At 43.3% G+C, this 19,707-nt stretch overlaps 1 protein-coding gene across 1 annotated transcript; it reads left to right on the top strand.

Annotated features, from left to right (window-relative positions):
• The first annotated feature begins 335 nt into the window (after positions 1 to 335).
• On the top strand, positions 336 to 19,226 carry KLF5 (KLF transcription factor 5). Its single transcript, XM_086771783.1, has 4 exons — positions 336 to 785; positions 2,733 to 3,603; positions 4,723 to 4,782; positions 17,296 to 19,226. The coding sequence occupies exons 1-4, from the start codon at positions 546 to 548 to the stop codon at positions 17,472 to 17,474; spliced, it is 1,350 nt and encodes a 449-aa protein (XP_086627909.1). The 5' UTR covers positions 336 to 545; the 3' UTR covers positions 17,475 to 19,226.
• Positions 19,227 to 19,707: the final 481 nt, after the last annotated feature.

The following is a 19,707-nucleotide window of genomic DNA, read 5'->3' as shown; positions in this document are numbered from 1 at the left end:
CCCGCAGCGACCGGCCACTCCGCCGGCCACCTCCCCCCGGGGCCAGCCCGGCTGCTGACCGCGCGTTACCGCCCCGCCGGGACCGCGACAGCGACCGGGGCTGGGGCCGGGACCCGGCCACCCCGCGCCGTCGCGCTCCCCGGGGCCGGTCACGCCGCAGCGGGGCAGGGCAGGGGAGAGGAGAGAAGAGGAGAGAGAGCAGCCGCACCGCGGGGAGGAGCCGTCCGGCTCCCCCGTAGGCCGGGCAGCCCACGGGGCCGGCCCCCTTCGCCGGGCTGGGTGGGGTGTAGCGGGGGGGGGGCCGGGGGTGGAGTAGGGTGAAATAGAGGCGGGCGTGTGTCACCGGGTAGATACCCGCGGCCAGGTACAGGCGGAGGCACTGACGACACCGGAGTGGATGCGCTGTCGGGTTGGGGCTCCTGGGGAGTGAGCGCACGAGTAGCCACCGCCCGTCCGCAGCCGCCCGCGGGCCGGTTCCCCCTGCGCCGGGGCGGGCAGCCCGTCCGCACCGCACCGCACCCGCACCCACCGCCGCCACCAGCCTCATGGCCACCCGGGTGCTGACCATGAGCGCCCGCCTGGGGCCCGTGCAGCAGCCCGAGGAGCCGGTGTTCGCGCAGCTCAAGCCTGTCCTGGGGGCCAGGGAGGCAGCGATCTTCCCCGGGGAGGACCTGAAGCAGCAGCAACCGCCGCCGCCGCCCCAGCAGCAGCAGCAGCAGCAGCACCCGGGGGGCGGCGGCGGCGGGGGCGGCGGGGCGACCATGCCGGCGGAGGAGATGGTGCAGGTAGGCAGCGGCCACCACCCGACTCACGCCCCACCGGCCATCGCCCCTCTCCCGCGGCGGGGCCGGCCGGGCGGGGAGCGGGACTGGGTGGGGCCGGGCTGCGGGGCGAGGGCAGCGGACCCCGAGGTGCGGGGCTGAGGCGGCGGCGGTGTCTCCGTGTGTGTGTGCGGAGGGCGGGAGCGGCCCCCGCCCCATCTCGCCGCCCTGTGCGGAGGGGCCGGGGAGCGGGGAGAGCAGCGGGGCTCCCTCCTTCCCGCCGGCGGAGCGCGGTGAGGCGGCCGGGGCTGAGGCGGGGCGCGGGCTCCGGCGGCGGCTGACGGGGTTGGTGGGGGGAGCAGGGGTGCCCCCGCGGGTGTGTTGAAAGCTACAGCTGCTGCCTGTGCACTTGCCCGGCGGCAGAATTAGAGCGGCCGCCTGTCCTCCTCGCCCACGCAGGGAGTCATGTTCGGGGTTGGGGCGGGGAGGGGGGGGGGGGGACCGGGAGACACAACACGCACCGGGAGAGAGGGGGGGACTTCCCCGGACTTTCTGCCCGTCCTGTTTGGGAGCGGATCCGCAGGCGAACAGCTGGAGGAGCGCGAAAAGCGGGAGGCGCTGGCCGCGGCCGGGCTTCAACCGGCGGGCGGTGTTCGGCGGGAAGGCGGCTCCCGCCGGGCCGCGGCCTCCCCCTGCGCGGGTCCTGCCCGCGTTCCCAGCCCCCGCGGTCGGTGGGACGGGGTAGGAGGGGAGAGGGGGGTCCCGGGGATCCCCCGGTGCCGGGCAGCGGTCGGTGGGGCGGCTGCGTTTCGGTAGAGTCTTCCCCGGCGAGTAAATAACTCCCGTCTTCAAAGCGAGCTGCCCTCGGCTCGTAAACAAGAGCTGGAAAAAAAGTAGCCTGGCATGTCGGGGCAGATCCAGATCAAAGGGACGGGGAAGGCGGCTGTGTTTGTTTGTGGTGTTTACCGGGGGTCTTTGAAGAAAAAGCCCTAAAATCCACTTTGGGGCAGAGTTGCTGTTTGTCAGCTGCTTTCCCTTGCGGGGTACGAAACGGGTCTGGTATGAGCGCGGTCTTGACAGGGCAGGGGGGAATGTAGCATTTGCCCACTGGAGAGTGCGTGATAAATGTTTTGCCGATGACTGTACCCGTAATGGATCGGGCTCCAGCCACCCACGGATTCCCTCGCACCAAGAGAATTCGCCAAGAGAATGATTTCCCAGTAATTAAAGAGCTCTCCTAGGACCGAGGCATGGATAGGGACATGTTTATCGCACCATTAGCCAATTATACACTGCACAGGTTTTATTTTATTTTTTTGAAGTGTCGTCCCAGAGACACTTTACACAATGAGCGCTCTGATGCAGACAACCTGTCTTGTTTTTAGTCAAAATTATTTACAACTTTACACTTCAGTGTCGTATTTCTAATCAAATACCTTTCTTTTAGGATGAAAAATCCTGGAAGCATAGAATATAAATATATTGTAAAACCCTTTATTTGAAGTTTTAGGATTCAAATCGCCAGCCGGGGATGTGGCTTTTTAAGTTAGCATTTCAAAGAGAAGCGGGTGAAACAGATAGGCAGTCACCCTGCTCAAGCAGTGAATTCCAGAGCAGGAGATCTGCAGATTAGGCACAGTGCTTGTCATTTCTGCTCCTTGTGCTGTCTTGTAGGCATAAAAGATGAAAAGTTTGTCAAATGCTGAAACATCAGATTGCTCTTAATGCTTTCTGTGCGTGAACAACTTGTGCCGTGACTTTATCTCCTTGTCCTTGATGATGTTGATTAGCGTGCGGATTATAAAAGACAGGTTTTCATTAGCATGGATGTTTATAACTTCCTCCGTAGGTAGCTTGCGGCTGGGTGAACAGTATTGCCCTTTATTTGCAAAGCCTCACGCGACTCACATGCCATCATCTTTCTTAGTTGGTAACAAATCATGTGGATTATGGTCTGTTTTGTTTTTGTAGACAAGATGTGAAATGGAGAAATACCTGGCACCTCAGCTCCCGCCTGTTCCCGTCATCCCCGAACATAAGAAATACAGAAGAGACAGTGCCTCGGTTGTAGACCAGTTTTTCACTGACAGCGAAGGGTTGCCTTACAGCATCAACATGAACGTCTTCCTCCCCGACATTAGCCACCTGAGAACTGGCCTGTACAAATCTCAGCGACCCTGTGTAACCCACATCAAGACAGAGCCAGTCACCATCTTCAGTCACCAGAGTGAAACTACTGCCCCTGCCCCTGCCCCTACTCAGGCCCTCCCCGAATTTACCAGCATCTTCAGCTCCCACCAAACTCCCGATGTGAACAACATTTTCATCAAGCAGGAGCTTCCTACTCCAGATGTTCATCTTTCTGTCACACCCCAGCAAGGCCAGTTATATCAGCTCCTGAGCTCGCCGGATTTAGATATGCCCAACACTACTACCCAGGCAGCCGTGATGGACTCCCTTAACAATGTCTCCATGCCGTCAGCCATGGCGGGCCTTAACACGCTCTCCTCGGCTGTTCCACAGACTGGGATGAAACAGTTCCAGGGCATCCCACCCTGCACCTACACCATGCCAAACCAGTTTCTGCAGCAGCAGGCCACTTACTTCCCTCCTTCGCCCCCAAGCTCAGAGCCTGGAAGTCCAGATAGACAAGCAGAGATGCTACAGAATTTAACCCCTCCTCCGTCATACGCCGCGACTATAGCTTCCAAGCTGGCAATTCACAATCCAAATTTACCAGCGACTCTGCCCATAACCCCCCAGAACATCCAACCTGTCAGATACAACAGGAGAAGTAACCCGGATTTGGAGAAAAGACGTATCCACTACTGTGACTATCCCGGTAAGCGACCTGTGCCGGAAAACCCCAGCTGGTACAATAAAAATATGTGAATAATCGTGGACAAGGTGTAAGTGGTTTTCTTTAGTGTAGTCCACACCTAGGGAGAAGCAAATAATTTCTTGTTAAAGAAGAATTTCTCTTCTTTATTGTCTTATTTTGTGTGGCACGCATACACATTCTTGAAATAACTTACACTTCTTCTTCGTGTCGTTTGTTACTCTCTTAAATGCCTGAGCTCATTTTACTGTGTTACAAAACTTGTACTCCATAGGAAAAAAAATCCCAAACAAATAAACTAGTGAGTGTGACTATGCAGCTCCTGCTCCACTTTTCCAACACCCGTGGTGGAGCAGAGCCTTGGTTTGTCTAACATAGAATCTGCTGGCACTGAAAGAATCATTTCAGCTCCTGGTAGCTGAGGCCACGGCCCTGTCTTCCCTGTTACAAACAGAGGATTCAGCCGCCTGCATAAATCTGTTAAAGTTACCTCTGAAAACTGTTCACAGATGGATTTCCTTCCAGCCTCTCCTTCTCCTGTGCTGAAGGGGAAGAGGGACCTGACTGTAAATGGTGCCTCCATGTAGTACGTGATCCCAGATACAAGAAGTTCACACTCATCCGAGCACAGAGAGAAATTGCTGTTCGAGGTTGATCTCCCCCTTTACCAACATCACTCTCAGCGTTGCATCACCCGTTTGGTGTGCCGCATGGTAAATGCTCAGTGGAAGACTTATGCTGAGGCCTGGGTAACAATGAGACTGAATCTGGCTTGACCAAGTCCTGTAGGAAATTAAAAAAAAATAAAATGCCCCTCTGAGTTGTTAATTTATGTAGCAGGTGTTACTGTATGTAGATTGTAGCAGCTGTTGGTCTATGCTACATTACAAGGTAGTATATATACCAGAAACATCACATTTTTTCTCTCTTCTGTGTAAAGCAACATATCCCTAGGAGCTCTCTGTGTAAAATTATACTTCTAAATAATGATGGTGCCAGAAGGTAGTAAACATAAATGTTTCCAGATAGTACCATAGTATTGTGTGAGGAAGTCTGAACTTAACATGGAGCGTTCCTGTTCTCCCTACTGAAATGCCTCTCTGCCGTTTTGTTTTGTTTTAGGCTGCACGAAAGTTTATACAAAGTCATCTCACTTAAAAGCGCACCTGAGAACTCACACGGGTATGTACTCGATCTTTCACTGTCTCTTGTTCGTTAATGGCTTACACATTTTCTGAGAAAGCAAGTGTTTGATCTGCCATCTTCCCTGTGTTCTATAGAGTGGTGTGGGTTTAGGCAGACAGTTCAGTTAAGAAAAATTTAATTGATCGACGAGAAGAAAAATTGCTTTTATTCGTAACACGGTTTTGTTAAATCTTTTAGAATGTGGAACTCAAAATAGTTCAGAATAGAACAGATGGAAATTTTCCTTTTCAATCTAAAATGCCATGAAGTGTTAAAAAAGGACTTTTTGTTTCTCTTGAATAATGTATTAAGCACAGTAAACTTGTTATAGTTTTCAATATTTTTCTAAACAAGTAGAAGTTTCTGGTTTGGGTTTTCTTTGACCTGTTAGAATTATTTAATCTTAGAATTTTTCAGAAGTGTCACGAAAACTCCCAAGGTGTTCCCATTTGCTTCATCCTTAGCATTAAGTGTGCATATTTTTTTTTTTTTTTAAGACAGGTGGTTCTTTTTTTTTAAAGACATGATTTCAATTTTTTGTTGCTGACAGACATTAAAATGGAGGAAATAAAAAGCGTCAGTGTGTCACACTTGTTTTTTGTACCTCGATCAAATTCAGCCTGCAGCCACAGGCGCAGTCCCCGTTCACAGGCTTGCGTGGAGCGGAGCTGGGGACAGAGCGTGGCTTGTGCGTGGGCGCAGGAGCCAGGCATGCCAAGGACAGTGGCTGGGAGGTGGAACCACCCTCGCCGCTCTCCCTAAGGGTTCACCTGCTGAGGCAGGGGGAAGGAGGAGAGAGGGAGACGGGGAGAAAAACAGGAAAACAGCCTGAAACTATTTAGGACAGTTCTTTGCTGAACTGCTTACGCTAAATTGATGAGAAGCACATGGCTGATTTTGCAAAGAAATCAAATGAGAGAGCTGCGACGTCTGTTTTTAAAAACAAGTGTGAACCCCCAGCTCTTTTATGCATGGACTTCGATTCAGAGCAAAACAGGATTCGCAGTTCAAGCAACTCGCTTACTGAAGCAGGCTGCCAGCACTACGACTGTGCTTCGGCTTTCACCTAAGTTTAAACCAAAAGTCAAAACAAAACTTAGCATGAGCTATGATCTAACAAAATGTTTCACTATCTCTGTGGAAACAAGGCCTTCTATTCAGCAGCTATTTTGAATGGATTGTTGGATTATCGTAAAAAAAAAATTGAGTATCTTCAGGCTAAATGTTACTATGGAAATTTTGTTTTGATAAATGAAAGAGTTATCTGTGTTGTAGTTGCAGTAAAAAATTAAAAGCAACTGTATGAAGATTATTGCTTTACATTAGTGATAGACTAAACAAGAACACTGTTAAAAATATTTTTGATACGTATAACCACTAATTACCAGTAAGCTTTGTAAGAAAGAAATATTTTCATGAGGCTATAAACGTGAATAATGTCAGAGAGTATTGCCCCGTTGTTGTTTAATAAATAATCTGTAAGTTTAAGAGTGTGCCATTTCCACTTACGCACTTCAGCCAGCAACTGAATACCAGTTTTAAATATCTCGCTTGCTATTACACAGTAACGAGGAAGAGAGATAAGCAAAGCTTTAGTCTAAAAATGAACATTACATAGTCATCATTTGAAACGTACACTTTTCCTTTTTAAAAATAAATTTTTATCTTTTTTTGTACCTTGAGTAGTAATGACTTCAGGGTTTATAAAGTAAATACTTGTGTGCATAGAAACACATACCACATCACTAGTATATATTGCTTAGGGTCACTAATGTTTATTGTTGCCTTCACTTTTTTACCTATAGATATTTGACCTTAGAAATGTGGATAAACGTGCAAAGGTCAAAGGAGCTGATGGATTCATGGAAACAAGAATGTTGTTTTAGATAAAAATCTAGTGAACTTAAGCAGGTCTGTAATACAAAGGATCTTCTGGGGAGGTGAATGAAGGGATAAACTGTCTAAAGCGTGCATTACATGCAAGAATGTGAGTCCGTATCTTGTTACCTGCATTATTTCAGAGTTTGGATTACTTTAACTCCCGTGAATATTCACTTAATACTTAAAGATTTCCAGCACCGATTCTGATCTCTGCCTCAACATAGTATTACCTAGTACCATAAATTAATTTATTGAATGTTAAAGTAAACAGGCAAAAACTCGGGGAAACCCGTGAAGTTGCACAGCTCCTCCAGGAGCGCAGGGGAATCCCACTATTGATCTCCAAAGAGAAGGGGTCGATGCCGAGGTGTGTACCTCTGTGTACCCCATCCCCCAGAACTGTGAACTCATCCAGGACTATTGAGCTTTTTTTAAAAAAAAAAAAATAAAAAGGACTCTCTCTTGTGAAGCTTTTACCTTCAAAGTCTAAAGCAAGTGTCACGTAATCCATTTTAATAAAGTTGTGTGTGATATTCTTTCAAATCCCTTCAGGGATAGCCGACCTGTTTATCTGGCTAAACCCGTTCTTTAGTAATCATGGACCACTGAAGTTGTTTTCTCCTTATTCTTAGTTTCTTAACAATACCTTTTAAAATTGGCTGCAGTCTCTCTCTCATCCCAACCAGTCCCCGCCCTTCTCAGCAATCTGTCATCTTAAAATAAAAGAGCCTGCAGCAGAGTTTGTCTGCCATTAAAAGTCAAGACAGACCTTATGGTTTTTCTTTTGTATTGGAAAATCTCAGCCTTTTCACAGTATTTATTTAGCAGCCTTTCTCTTCTGAAAGGCTTTCAGTGGGTTTAGTAGACTTTTTTTCGAGAACAAACCTAAAGGAAATGTTGTTTTTTGATAGGTGGAATGTAGACTGTAGTCTTTTTTTCCAATTTAGATACGAACACACTGTCAAGACTTTATAAATTAGGTTTAAATAAAACTATAGGAAATGGACAAGAGGCAAATCTCTTAACGTTTTTCTTCTTATGTGTTCCCAAGGTGTTTACCTTACACTAAGTCAGGTGGTATAAGCTGGCATAGTTATTCTGGTTTAATGTAGTTACACTGGACTTTTGCTGTTGATTAGGAATCCAGTATTCACATAAAGAGATAAGCGAGGTTAATGTATTTGTACCAGTCGCTGCAGCAGGCACCCGTTTCTCTTTCTCGAGGTGACGCTGCAGCATTTATAAATTATGAAGTGAATTTTAGTTGTTGGTAAAGCTGGTAACTCCCAAAATGAACATGAAAAAAGATTCGAATGCTGCAAAGGTACGGGACATTTTATATCCACCTCTGTGCGGTTCTGGAGCAGATGTCCAGTTACATTTTAATGCCTTAAAACACTTCAGGATGGTATCTTAGGTTGATACTAGTTATTCCTGAAACAGGTAAAATGGTATTCAGTATGCTGAAGTACCTGTTGGAACATTTCTCAAAACAGATTGGATTTTTTGACCTTTCGAAGCAGGGATTGTCTTTTAGAATAATTTTACCTGTTAGTCATGGAACGAGTTTCGTTTCATAATCAGCGTTGTGCAACTGTGGTCTATAATGGGGGAGGGGGTTATGCGTTTATTGCGGGCTGTCCAGCAGTAAAAGCACCTTAAGGCTCTGGCGTAGCAGCTCTGAGTCTGCCTTCAGAAACGTGCCAAATGTCAGTGAAAAGCAGTTACTTGTGTCTTGTAGATAGACCCCATTTGATTCCTTTTCTGGCATCCAAATATATACATATATATCAGGTAATCCTTTAGAAACAGCGGTCCTATAACTTATCCTGTTAATTTTCTTTATGCGTTAAAGATTTGGACTGTGGAAGTTGAGGCTTTGATACACAGGCATCTGGAATACCCTGCCTGTACCCAACCTGTACGGCTGCAGAAGAGCTCCTGGCTCCAGGGTGGAGCTTTTTTATTATTGTTTCTGTGAACAGCTGCACACTTCAGAATTGTGTATGGTTTTAAGAGGAAAATCTGTCATTGTTTTGAACACATCAAGGCACGCACACTGAGGACATTTTCCAGCTGCGTGTTGGTTTTCTGTATACAGAGTCTTTGACCAGGCATGTTCTCTGGTCACATGGTGGGCTTGCCATTAATAGTTTCTAGCATTAACTGCAGAACTATTTCATCTCTATCTATAGATCTAGTTTGTATTTGGTGATGGGAAGTGGAAGCCGAGATAACTCAAGAGAAATGGCATTTCTCTAAATGAGATGCACTCAAAATACTTCCACCGTCTCTAGTTATTTCAAATGTTTATGTAGGCATGGGACAGCTGCTGAGTTGTGTGGTTCCTCAAGGTGTTAAACGTTTTATTTTATTTTAGATCTCTGCCTCAATAGATCCAGAATTAGGCTCTGATGGTACATCAGAATTAGAGAACAGGTTGTGACCAATAGACTTCAGCAGTCCATAGGACTTTGTGCTCTGAGTTTACCATAGCTGTGTATGGATGATTGTTAAAGGTGGTACCATATAGAATTGCCCCGGAATTCAGGATGCCCATTGTTCAGAAGGGAAGACGAGTGGTTGTTGGACTCCTGCTAGAAAAAAAGAAAACACCTTGTAAAAATATGTATTGACTCAAATCATCCTGAGACTTAGGTGAGGGGTTTCACTCATGGTGTAGAAGTGAGGAATCCAGGCCCCAAAAGACTCTGCCTCGCTCATGGTTGCAGCCTTCTGTGTGCATAGCAAACCTCATCCTGGAAAAATCCTTGCGTCACGAAAGTAGCTATTAAGCAATATTTCTGTGCAGAGTCTGCTTCTTTAACCTGTTAGATGAGTGAATTGCACAGATTATGCTTTAAGGAGGTGTCAGTAAATGCACTCATTGATAGAGACAATAAGGAGAAATGGAGGAGAGTTAAATAAAACTGTTGACAAAGTGCATTAAAGTGCAGTGTTGGTACGTGCTGCTGGAGAATATGTTGGTATCTTTTATTTATGAATTCTGCTAAATCCATTAGTTGCCTGTGTGAGAAATGGAAGTACATTATTTTCCTGTTGCAAACCACAGTTTAAGGGAAAATAATGTTCGTTTTTTTTTCCCCAAACACTTTGTGAATAATCACGGGCCTTGAGATTAATTGATCCGGTTCTTTATCTGTAGTCATAACCTAAATGAGACATGTTTGAATGTGTTGCTCAGAAGAGGGTGAAATCTTAGCAACATAAGCCTAAATTTTAATTAAATGTTTCTGGTCATTCAGATCAGCACCCAGCACGTAATTTTTATGAAGCAGGAATTAAATTCCAAGGTGTCAAGTGAGGGGTAGTCCTGTTAGATTTTAGATACTGTAAAGAAAAGCCGAATATTTTCTTTTTGATTAAAAGCCTAGAAAGTCCCTCTAAGCATGAAAGCTTAAAAAACCTGTTGTTTCTGTCAATTGCTCCCTGAGAGGATTAAACTTCAGTTCCAGGATATTTGATTCCTGATAAGGAAACTGTTGACCTAAGAGACCAGCTTTAAATATAGTTCATTTTGAGACCGCCCTACATAGGCTAATATAGTCCCAAGATTCACAGCAATTGCTGATGATTAAAACTTTCCATTATTTGATTAGACATTCCTTATTGTAATTAATTTCTGAGCTGGACTGGGGCGATTGACTCCTTGTTCCAGGGTAGTGTGGTGTTTGTTGTTTGTTAGATGACCTGCACTTCCCATTGGTGAAAGATTAGAAACATTTAAGTAATGTCCTAGTTTAGTCTGAGTATCTTGGTAGCAGCATTCCTGTCCTGTCAGCCTGAATTATTTATATTCAGTGATCTCTAACAGCTCTGATTAAGGACATATTAAAACCTTTGATTTTGGCAAGTGTACAGTGCTTCGCTTTGAGTTAAAATAGCTTTAATGTGTTGCTTTCAAATTTTTGTGTGTGTGTGTGTGTGCATACAGTAGATGGAAATCTGGAAGTCTACACAGTACGTGTTTAATAAATTCTGTTTTAAGAGCACCTCTTATCTGACTGTACAAAAGCCAGTGTTACTGGTGTGAGAGCTAAAGAGCTGTTCTTGCACCACAGGCGTAGATGAGGAAATGTGCTCTTCAGCACAGGACGTGTAGACACAGCCATGCACCCCAGGTGGCATGGATTTCTTATAAACCTACTTAAAAAAAAAAAAAATTCCTTTCCTCTTTGTTTGCATATCTCCTTGAAGAGGGACCACCTCTGTTAAGACAGAATGTTATGCCAGAAAGAAAATAAACCAGTGCACAGGCCAGTCAAGATTCCCCAGTAATCCTTGAACTGCTTAAGACAACACTTAGCAAAATACGAGTGCTTCAAGCACTGGTGGGAGCTCTGAGAAGATAATGCCTTCTGTGCCTCTCTCATCAGAAAGTGAACGATGCACAACTCCTTTGACCATCCTCTTTGCTTACCAGTTAGTTATCTTTTTTACCTGTTTGTGCTCTTGTTAGAGATGAAGTACGGCCTGATTTATCAGTGATCAGATTTACAAAGCGCAACAGCTCTCTGTTACAAGATTCCTTAAAAAGCTGTTTTGTTGTGAAGTAGTACTTAATGGTCACCCTCTAGCTCTAGCCGTCACTATTCTAGGCAGAGGCTTTATCACATTTAAAAGTGTGCAGCATATGTTATGCATTCGTATCACTGGTGGGCTAGATGTCTCAAGGATTAAATTTATTTCATCACTCACAAAATAAGCTGGATGTACCTTGTGTTCTGTCAGCCCTCTGATCTGTCTCCATCGTGGACAATGGGGAATTTCAGTGCACTAAAAAGCTTTTAAACACCTGGTGGAATTTTTTTTATTTTGAAATTTCAGCTTTCTGCTCTTTCTCTAAAAAAAACCCCTCTCTTAAAAAAAGGGCAAAACCATAACCAACAAGCTGCTTGTAACAATGGCTACAGCACTTAGTCAATGGCGGAAGGAAGGCCTAATTTTGGGTAAATGTTGGAAGCTAAAAACTTCATTTGAGTGAACGCAGACATACACCCAAGCAACTACTTTCGGTTCCAGTCAGGCTGGAAGAGACCAGAGTTTAAGCCTGTGGTGACATGAACTGAAAGAAAGCTATTTCAGGCAAACTAAAACAGAAGAAGAATATTATTTCATTTGTTCTTATTTATTCTAAGAATTTGAGGCCATAGCATGTCAGGGAACTAAGACAATTGATGTAAAGATGTGAAAAATTTTAAAACAAGTGCACCAGAGAACTTTGAGACAACACAAATCTTTATAATAACCTGTTTTTAAATGGGACGTAATATAGGTTATGTACTTAATTGGTGCAATTATGATGTAGAAACTTCTACTTTGCCTACCACCTTTTTATCACACTTAGCTGAATATTTTTTAAGGCCGAACACTTACCACTAGAAATAATTCCATAATAAACACAAGTAATATTAAAATGATGGAAAGAATGGTGGGGTGGGGTGTCTTTTTACTTTTATACCCTTACGAGCTGTAATCAGGTGTTGCCTTTTGGGAGTCTTTGAAACGCGTGCTGCTTTTCCTTCCTCAAGGAAGCTGCACACTCACCGCCCTGACAGAAATTTCTGATAGGAAATAAGAGAAGTTGCGGGCGTTGGCTGGTGTAATACCTGTATTTGGATTTCTGCATACCAATTGAGTTACCTAACTTTAGGTTTGGAAATCTGTCCCTTGCTGTTCGCGGCTTTAAATATAAAGAAAGCCATCCTAGCAGTGAATTGCAGAAATAAAGCCGCAGAACTCTTTGGTGAAGTAAGGAAGCTTATGGGGAAGTTCACCACTAATGGAGGTCTTCAGTGACTCGTTTTTTCCAAACAGAATTTTAAACAGAAAGGTTTTCTTGAGCAGAGGCTACGTGTTGAAGATAGAGGGTGTCTTCAAAATGAGCGTCACCCCTCCACTGGCAGCACTGTACCTTACCCAAATGAGCATGGCCACGGTGATCACTGCCAGTGGCTAGAATTAATGTTAGGAAAGCAATCAGTGTGTTTTGAAACTACCACATCCCAAGGAGATAAATTACAGTGAGCCAATGCAGTGTGTCTCACTGGTCCGGACCATTTTCTTATGGTATCAGCAAGGATCCAGAACCTTGGGATCTGCCTTGAGGTAGTTTATCTCTTGAAGTGACTGGTTAGGCTAGCATGTTATTTGTGGACCTCCAGACCTCTTTTTAACATCCTTGCAATTTCACAGCATTATAAATAATTTATTTCTTTTTTAAACAGACAGAGGCACATTGCAAGCAAAATAGTCTCCTTTCAGGTTAAACTCCCTTATCTGTTGCTTGGTGCTTTCTGTAAAAGAGCTTCCAAACTAAACATTAGGGCTTAAAATTTCTGTGCTCAAGTACAAGCCTGTTTCTCATGCTGCACAAATATATATATTTTTTTTTAAATCTGGAGAATGGATACATATTAACAGCTCAAGAACTTAAAAATATATTTTGTGATGTATAAGCCTAGCAAAATATTTTAAATCAGTGATACTGGAAGGAGGTTATGCAGAAATCCAATTAAACTTATGAAATCCCTATCCTGTTGAAGTATAATTTAAAGGAAAGCAGTTCTGTTTCCCAGAAGTGCGGTGTATAATATTTCTGGCTTGGGAAGAAAGGGTTGGAGTGTGCTATTTGGCTGGAAATTGGTACCAGCTTCCTCCATGGTGTTTTAGTTGAACAGTGTTGACATTCTAACAAATCCCGTGGAAGCTCCCCTGAAGTGGAGGAGTTAGCTGTTTTCTTGCTTTTACAGTGAAATATCTGTTTGATACCGTGATCGTGTTCCAGTAACCGAGCCGTACTGCCTTCGTATTTGATGACCAGTGGCATTCTTGGTTTAACACCCTATAGAAGCCCTAAATTGCTGGAGGAAAACCAAATATTTCTGAAACTTTACAGCTACTGTATTTCACACAATCATTAAAGTAAACAAATCTTACATTACTATGTAGCCAATGAAAACAGCGGATAAAGGGTTCAGTGTCCCTTGTTGTGTATACCTGCTTTTTTAAAAAATAAATCTTCAACCCTGGATTTCTCAGCACTTTAAAGTCAGCATAGCAAAGAAGCAGGATCATCACTTCAGAAAATATGTAATGTGAGGCTCTTTTTCCCTTGCCACAGGAACTTAAACCAAATTATTATTTCTGCTAAATGACAAAAAGCATGTGTATTGGTTGAGAGAGAGAAAATACTACCAGCTAGTTGTTCTTCTGCTTTCTTTAAAGGAGTGAAAATAATCTCCACCTTCTTTTTCTTGCCCCCCTTCCTCCTTGCCCAAAAGGAAAACATTTGAAATTGATTCAGTTCTTAAATAGAACTTTCCAACGGAAACTAGCATTACAAACATAGATATTCAGTATTTTCCCCCTAGGATTTATTCAAAATAATCCGGGCCTCTACATTGGCGCTAAAAATACATTTTCCAGTTCTCACTGTTGGCCAAAGCAGGGGTTAAAAGCAGCATTCTGGCTTTAATTTCCAGTACATAAAAGTAACACTGTTAAAACAATCTGTGTAAGGCACCAGCTCGTTCCTCTCCACCCTGAGCACTGCTCGGTTTAGCGCAGGTCTGCAGAAGTCGGGCGGCCAGGAGGAGCGGTGCTGTTCTGCGTGGCACTGCCTAGTTTTTCCCTGAGCAACGCCATTGCCTGGGAGGATTGGCGGCTGTGGCAGGTGGTGAAGTGACTATGACAGTGGGGTGAGTTTCTAGATAGGGTCTCCCTGGAGTTCGATGGGGGTCTGGCCATTGTATGCAGTGTTGACTTGGAAGCTGTGGTGCCCAGCAAGGCACAGGCTCCACCGCTGCCCTGACTGCTGGCGATTCGTATGCCAAGAGCCTTCATATCACCTACTGATGCTGCTTGCAGGTTAGAAGAAGTTTTAACAGGGGGCGGCAGTTTTGTTTGGACTCAGACGGAGTCAGGTACCACCTACGAGCGACAACTTTGAGACTGCTTTTCCAGTACAGTGTGTGACACATGGTGAAGGTTCACATACTTCAATACCTCCTCGATGACAAGTTTAGAAACTGTGTTTAATCTCCTGCTCACCATTCCAGTCTGGTTCGGCCTGAATACTCCTAGGCTTCTGTTCAACAAGTGCTGTTTCCCCGACCTCTTTACCATTTCTCTCATTCCCTGTGTAATTCTGCAAAATGGATAAGCAAGTGCTTGGAGTGTACAGAGGCCTGACCAAGCACGTGCTCTCTTTGGGCAGTTAGAGTGGGAGGAACACAAGACAGGGAGTGCAGCATCAAGTGTAATACGACAGTTTTAAGTTAAGGTTTTCAAAGAAGAGTTTGAAGCTGATATGGGGGAAGAGGGTGAAGAAAGGAGAAAAAGAGAAATACGCTGGCTTGACATTAAGGTGCTTTGAATGCACAAGTAACACTTTTGTGCAGCCTCCGTGTGTTTTAACACAGTGTTCATGGAAGATCTCCCTAGTGCTATGCCTATGGATCAGCCACACAATCTTTTACAGACTGGATTGTCTGTAACCCAGTTTAGTAACCCAATTTAAATACATTAAAGATGGTGTATATACTGCAAAAGATCCATCACTGAATAGAGACCTTTCCTGTCATCTACTGTGAAAACCAAATGTGTCATCTGAACTGGCTTCTCAGATGTTAGAAAAGCTTTACACACTGGGTCTGAATGAAATCTGTATTTTAACCTATAGTATATGTTGCATGAAGCAAAAGAGTCCTGTATAGTAGATCATTCCAGTCTTCAATCAGCATCAGGCAGAGTAAATTCAGCTATGACAGAAATTGGTAATAATTTGTGTTCTGGTTTGCCATCCACCAACTAATTTTGAACTCTGTGAGAGGGGATGGCAGGCTCAAAGTTTGTTTTTCTTAAGGGATGATATGTTTCCACTGTGATTTCAATAAATCCCGGTCACTGTTTATTCAAAGAGGTGATTGTTTGGCTGGGTCCTTAGTTTTCCTTGTAGAGGTCTGGTGACTGCTGCCAACATGAAATCATGTCCCCATTGTGAGCAAATGGCTACTTCTGCTCTTGGTAGTAGATGGAAAGTTACTAGTTAGTTGATCAGAAGAAGCAGTAGAAACTCCCAGACAAAACCAGTTTCATAATTTCATCTGAATGATAAATTGGCGTCTCTGAAGTAATGTTTTTGAGTTTCTCAAATGGTGTTCTTTGCATAACTGCTGCAGAACAAACAGTCTGATTGCAGGATGCTGGCTTCTGTTCGTCTTCCGGGTGCGCGTGTGATGTTAAAACAGGGAAAAGCAGGAGTCACTCCACAGTGCTGTAGCATTGAAACTCTGAGGGTAAAGGACTGGGACCAGAGGGAGATCTGTGAGAAGTGTTGGAAAGGGCTTTTTGGAAAGCTAAGCCTTGGTCTGATTCTGCTCCAGATGAAGCAACTGCCGAGTGCTTTGATAAACTCGATTTTCTTTCTCTGTTTGCCAAATGGGTCAAGTTGATATAAAGGATATAGATAGCAATCAGTTCTCCCAACTGAAAGGTGTTTTTGTCAACCAACGTCATCCAATAGCCTATAAATAGGTAATCTTAGCCTCTTTATTTATACGAAGCTTGCTTGTATGGTGACATCATGTCCATACCAGCTCCAGAGCAGGTGTATGTACATGCTTAAAGTTCTGTTTTCACACAGAAGTCATCTTGGCTTTGTGGCTTCATGTTTCTCCCATTTCAACAAACAAATCTATAAATCATAGGCATGCATAAAATACCCCATTTATAGTTCTAAAACGGATAAATGCAAATATTTGCGTGCTTGGGCCGGTGTATTAAAGACTAACTGGATACTTCAAAGTTGTATTCAGGGCTGCTGTAACACAGCAAGTTTTCAGAGACGCCATGCTCTCCCTGTGTCAGTATAAACTGATGGAGACAGCAAGCACTTGCCACCTTTAATATGGCTAAGCACCTGATTGTAGACATTAAATTCTGAAAATGGATGCTTTCATCTTTTAGGTGCTTCCTCCTATATATAGCTAGCCCAAACCAGGATACCACAGGTTTTTATTGCCCCTGACATTTTAGAAAATACTGTCCCTCTTGTGTTTGTAACACACTGTACCTCTTTCTTCACACATCAGAAGCTCTTGAGCAGAGCTGCACACTGCAAAGAACCTTTATAGAAATCTTCCTTCCCATTTCAGACCTCTTTAAAAAAGCTCTATATAACTTAATTTACCAATTTTAAAAAGGCAGAAGCGTAAGTTACAAACTAGGCTGGATTGTCACGTGAGACTGCTTTTTTTTCCTACTTGCTCTCGTATTGAGATGAATGTAAGGGAGCACCTTTCAATCCCATACAGTTTTTTAACCTCTGTGCATTTCTGTACCATAGCTGTCTCCAATATGTATGTTTGAAAGTTTCTCACGCTTCACTGAGGTGTTAAATCACAGATTCAAGAGCAAAACTCAGTGAAATAACAAAGAGGCTGTTGGTTTGGGGCCTATTGAGTAGGGCTGTCAATAATTAGGAAACATCAGCTCCTGTTTTGTTGTTTATCTCTTCTTTAAATTGAACAGCAGTGCCGTTCAATGTGAAGTCACATCAGTGAAGATTGACAGCTGACAGTCTCATTTCTCTGTGCTCTCTTTCAGGTGAGAAACCGTACAAGTGCACGTGGGAAGGCTGTGACTGGAGATTCGCTCGCTCGGATGAATTAACGCGCCACTACAGGAAGCACACGGGGGCAAAGCCCTTTCAGTGCGCTGTATGCAATCGCAGCTTCTCCCGCTCCGATCACCTGGCTCTCCACATGAAAAGGCATCAGAACTAAAAGCTGGACTTGTCCTTGAGGCTGTTTTGTATCTATGCAATTTCCTATTGACTCTCGACGTACAACTAAAATGAGTTTAATTTTTGAGTATGGGTTATCCATTTAAAAGAAATCTCAAAAGAAACTGGAAATGTATATTTTGTATATTTATGCAGAAAAAAGGGAAGACACTGTATCACAATACCAGAGTATATGGTCGTTTGTTTGCTCTCATGATGTATATGGCTTTAGTCAGCAGGTTTCATCTCTTTACAAGTATTATGTCTTGACTTGCAGCTTTATACATTTTTTTTTTTCTCTTGCGGTGTTTTGACCAAAGCACTGTCATTATTGTGACAATGTTTAGTAAACGAATTAATGAGAGGCTGCAGATGAATGAACGCAGTGGAAAAGCCATGAATTGTAATCTGTCAGGTTTTTACTGGACATATTTAGTACTTGTGGGGTTTTTTTTAAATGTTAAATCGTTCTGTGGACATAAGGTACCTAGAAAAATTCATAAACGGCCATAGAACAAAACATTTTGTTCTGTATATTGCATGTTTGCTATGACAAAGATTTTGTAAATATGCAAATCAGCTTTTTAGGTTTAATACAAAAGTTTTCTAAGAATCACCTGAAAAAAGCAGTTGTTTTACATTTGATAACACGGCACATTTACAAAAAAAAAGTTAAATACCTCTCAAAACAGCACCAACCTAGCTTCATTTTTCGTAAGAGAAATGGGCGAAGCGTTCAGATGTTTTGTACCTGTTAACTGAAACGGTGTGCACTGAATATTCAAAGCAGGATTTTGTTTTCAAATTGCTTAAAAGGGGAAAACATTTAGAATGAACTGTAAAGTCAATATTGGAAGCTTAAATAACGGGGATAGTTACAATGAACACAGAATGTTAAACCTCTTACTATAAGCTAAACTTGGTATCACTTTAAAAAGAAGGATTTAGGATGCAATTTTCATACACAGACATGTTAAGCTGGTTCAGCACCAGTATGATCTAGTTTAATGTGGATATTGCATGTAATTTACTAGAAAGTAAAGGATACAGTAATTTTGTTTAAAATTACAGTGCAGTTTAGTTAGTCCACTGTTCAGATTGACACACGCAGGGGAAAATTTACTGCTGACAAAAGTAACTGAAACGCCACTGAAGTCAATGAAGTGGTGCCCTTTTATGCGAACAATGGCTTTGATCCACAGTGTTCAGCCTTGAAGTAGTAGATGAAGGGCCAAAGATGAGGTTAGACCGTGTAGGATTTGGCCAGACAACAGGAGGAAACCAAACAAACCTAGGAAGTGTCTGGACTTCACAAGCCGTAATATTAAGCTGTCAACCAAAGGCTAGAATAGACAATCAAAATACCAAAAAAGGGTCTTGCAGGAAAACCTAGCTTTGTTAAAACTGTTGTTTGTCTTTATTTATTTGTGGTATACGATAGACTCTTTTTTTTAAGACAATTTTACACCTACTTGATAAATTATAGTTTTGTTTGTTATAGTTAGAAATATTGCTCTTAATGTAAATAGTTGACAAACGGTGTAAATAATTTTGTAAGGCTTCAAATGTTTATACGTGGAAACACATGCATAAATTGGTTGCTGTTTTGCTTCTTTTGCCTCCCCCTACCTTATTTTTGTATTGTGGTATTTCCTATGCAAATGACGGAGCGAACAGCTGTATAGTTGTAGAATGTTTTGAGAGAGAATGAAATGGTTTATATATAAAGACTCTTGGGTTTTTTGTGTTTTTTTTTTTTGCAAAATAAAACAAAGTGCCTAATGTGTGTGTGTGCGTGCATGTGCTCTGTAGCTCCTGACAATGAAAGTTCTGTGTTTTTGCACTGGGTGCTGGAAGTCATAGCAATATTAAGCTAAGAATGTCTGTTTTTCATAGCAGGGGTTGTCTCTTTGGAAAGTACCTGGCACTTCTGCATTGTGCCCTAATGAAAATGATAAATGTGAAGGGATAAGGCATGGTGCTTTTTTTGCCATCAGAACTTTAAAGGAACTGTACAGCAGCCTGAATATGGTTGCAGTTGTCCATCTGCAGTTGTGTGATTGTAAATTAAAGGCACCTATTGGGTGTGTAGAAGAAGTATTCAAATTCTCTCCCACTTTCAAAATGGATAAAACCTATTCACACTCATCTACAGCATTGCCCGAAGGAAGTTTCTCCCCTGAAAGGTTCTTTCACGCCTTAGAAAGACAGAAGGGTCCCATAACAGCCCTATG

This window comes from Chlamydotis macqueenii, chromosome 1 (genome assembly GCF_036417535.1).
Source record: "Chlamydotis macqueenii isolate bChlMac1 chromosome 1, bChlMac1.mat, whole genome shotgun sequence".
NCBI lineage: Eukaryota > Metazoa > Chordata > Aves > Otidiformes > Otididae > Chlamydotis > Chlamydotis macqueenii.
Note: the sequence above shows the minus strand (reverse complement) of the source record. Positions and strands in the feature narration are given on the sequence as shown.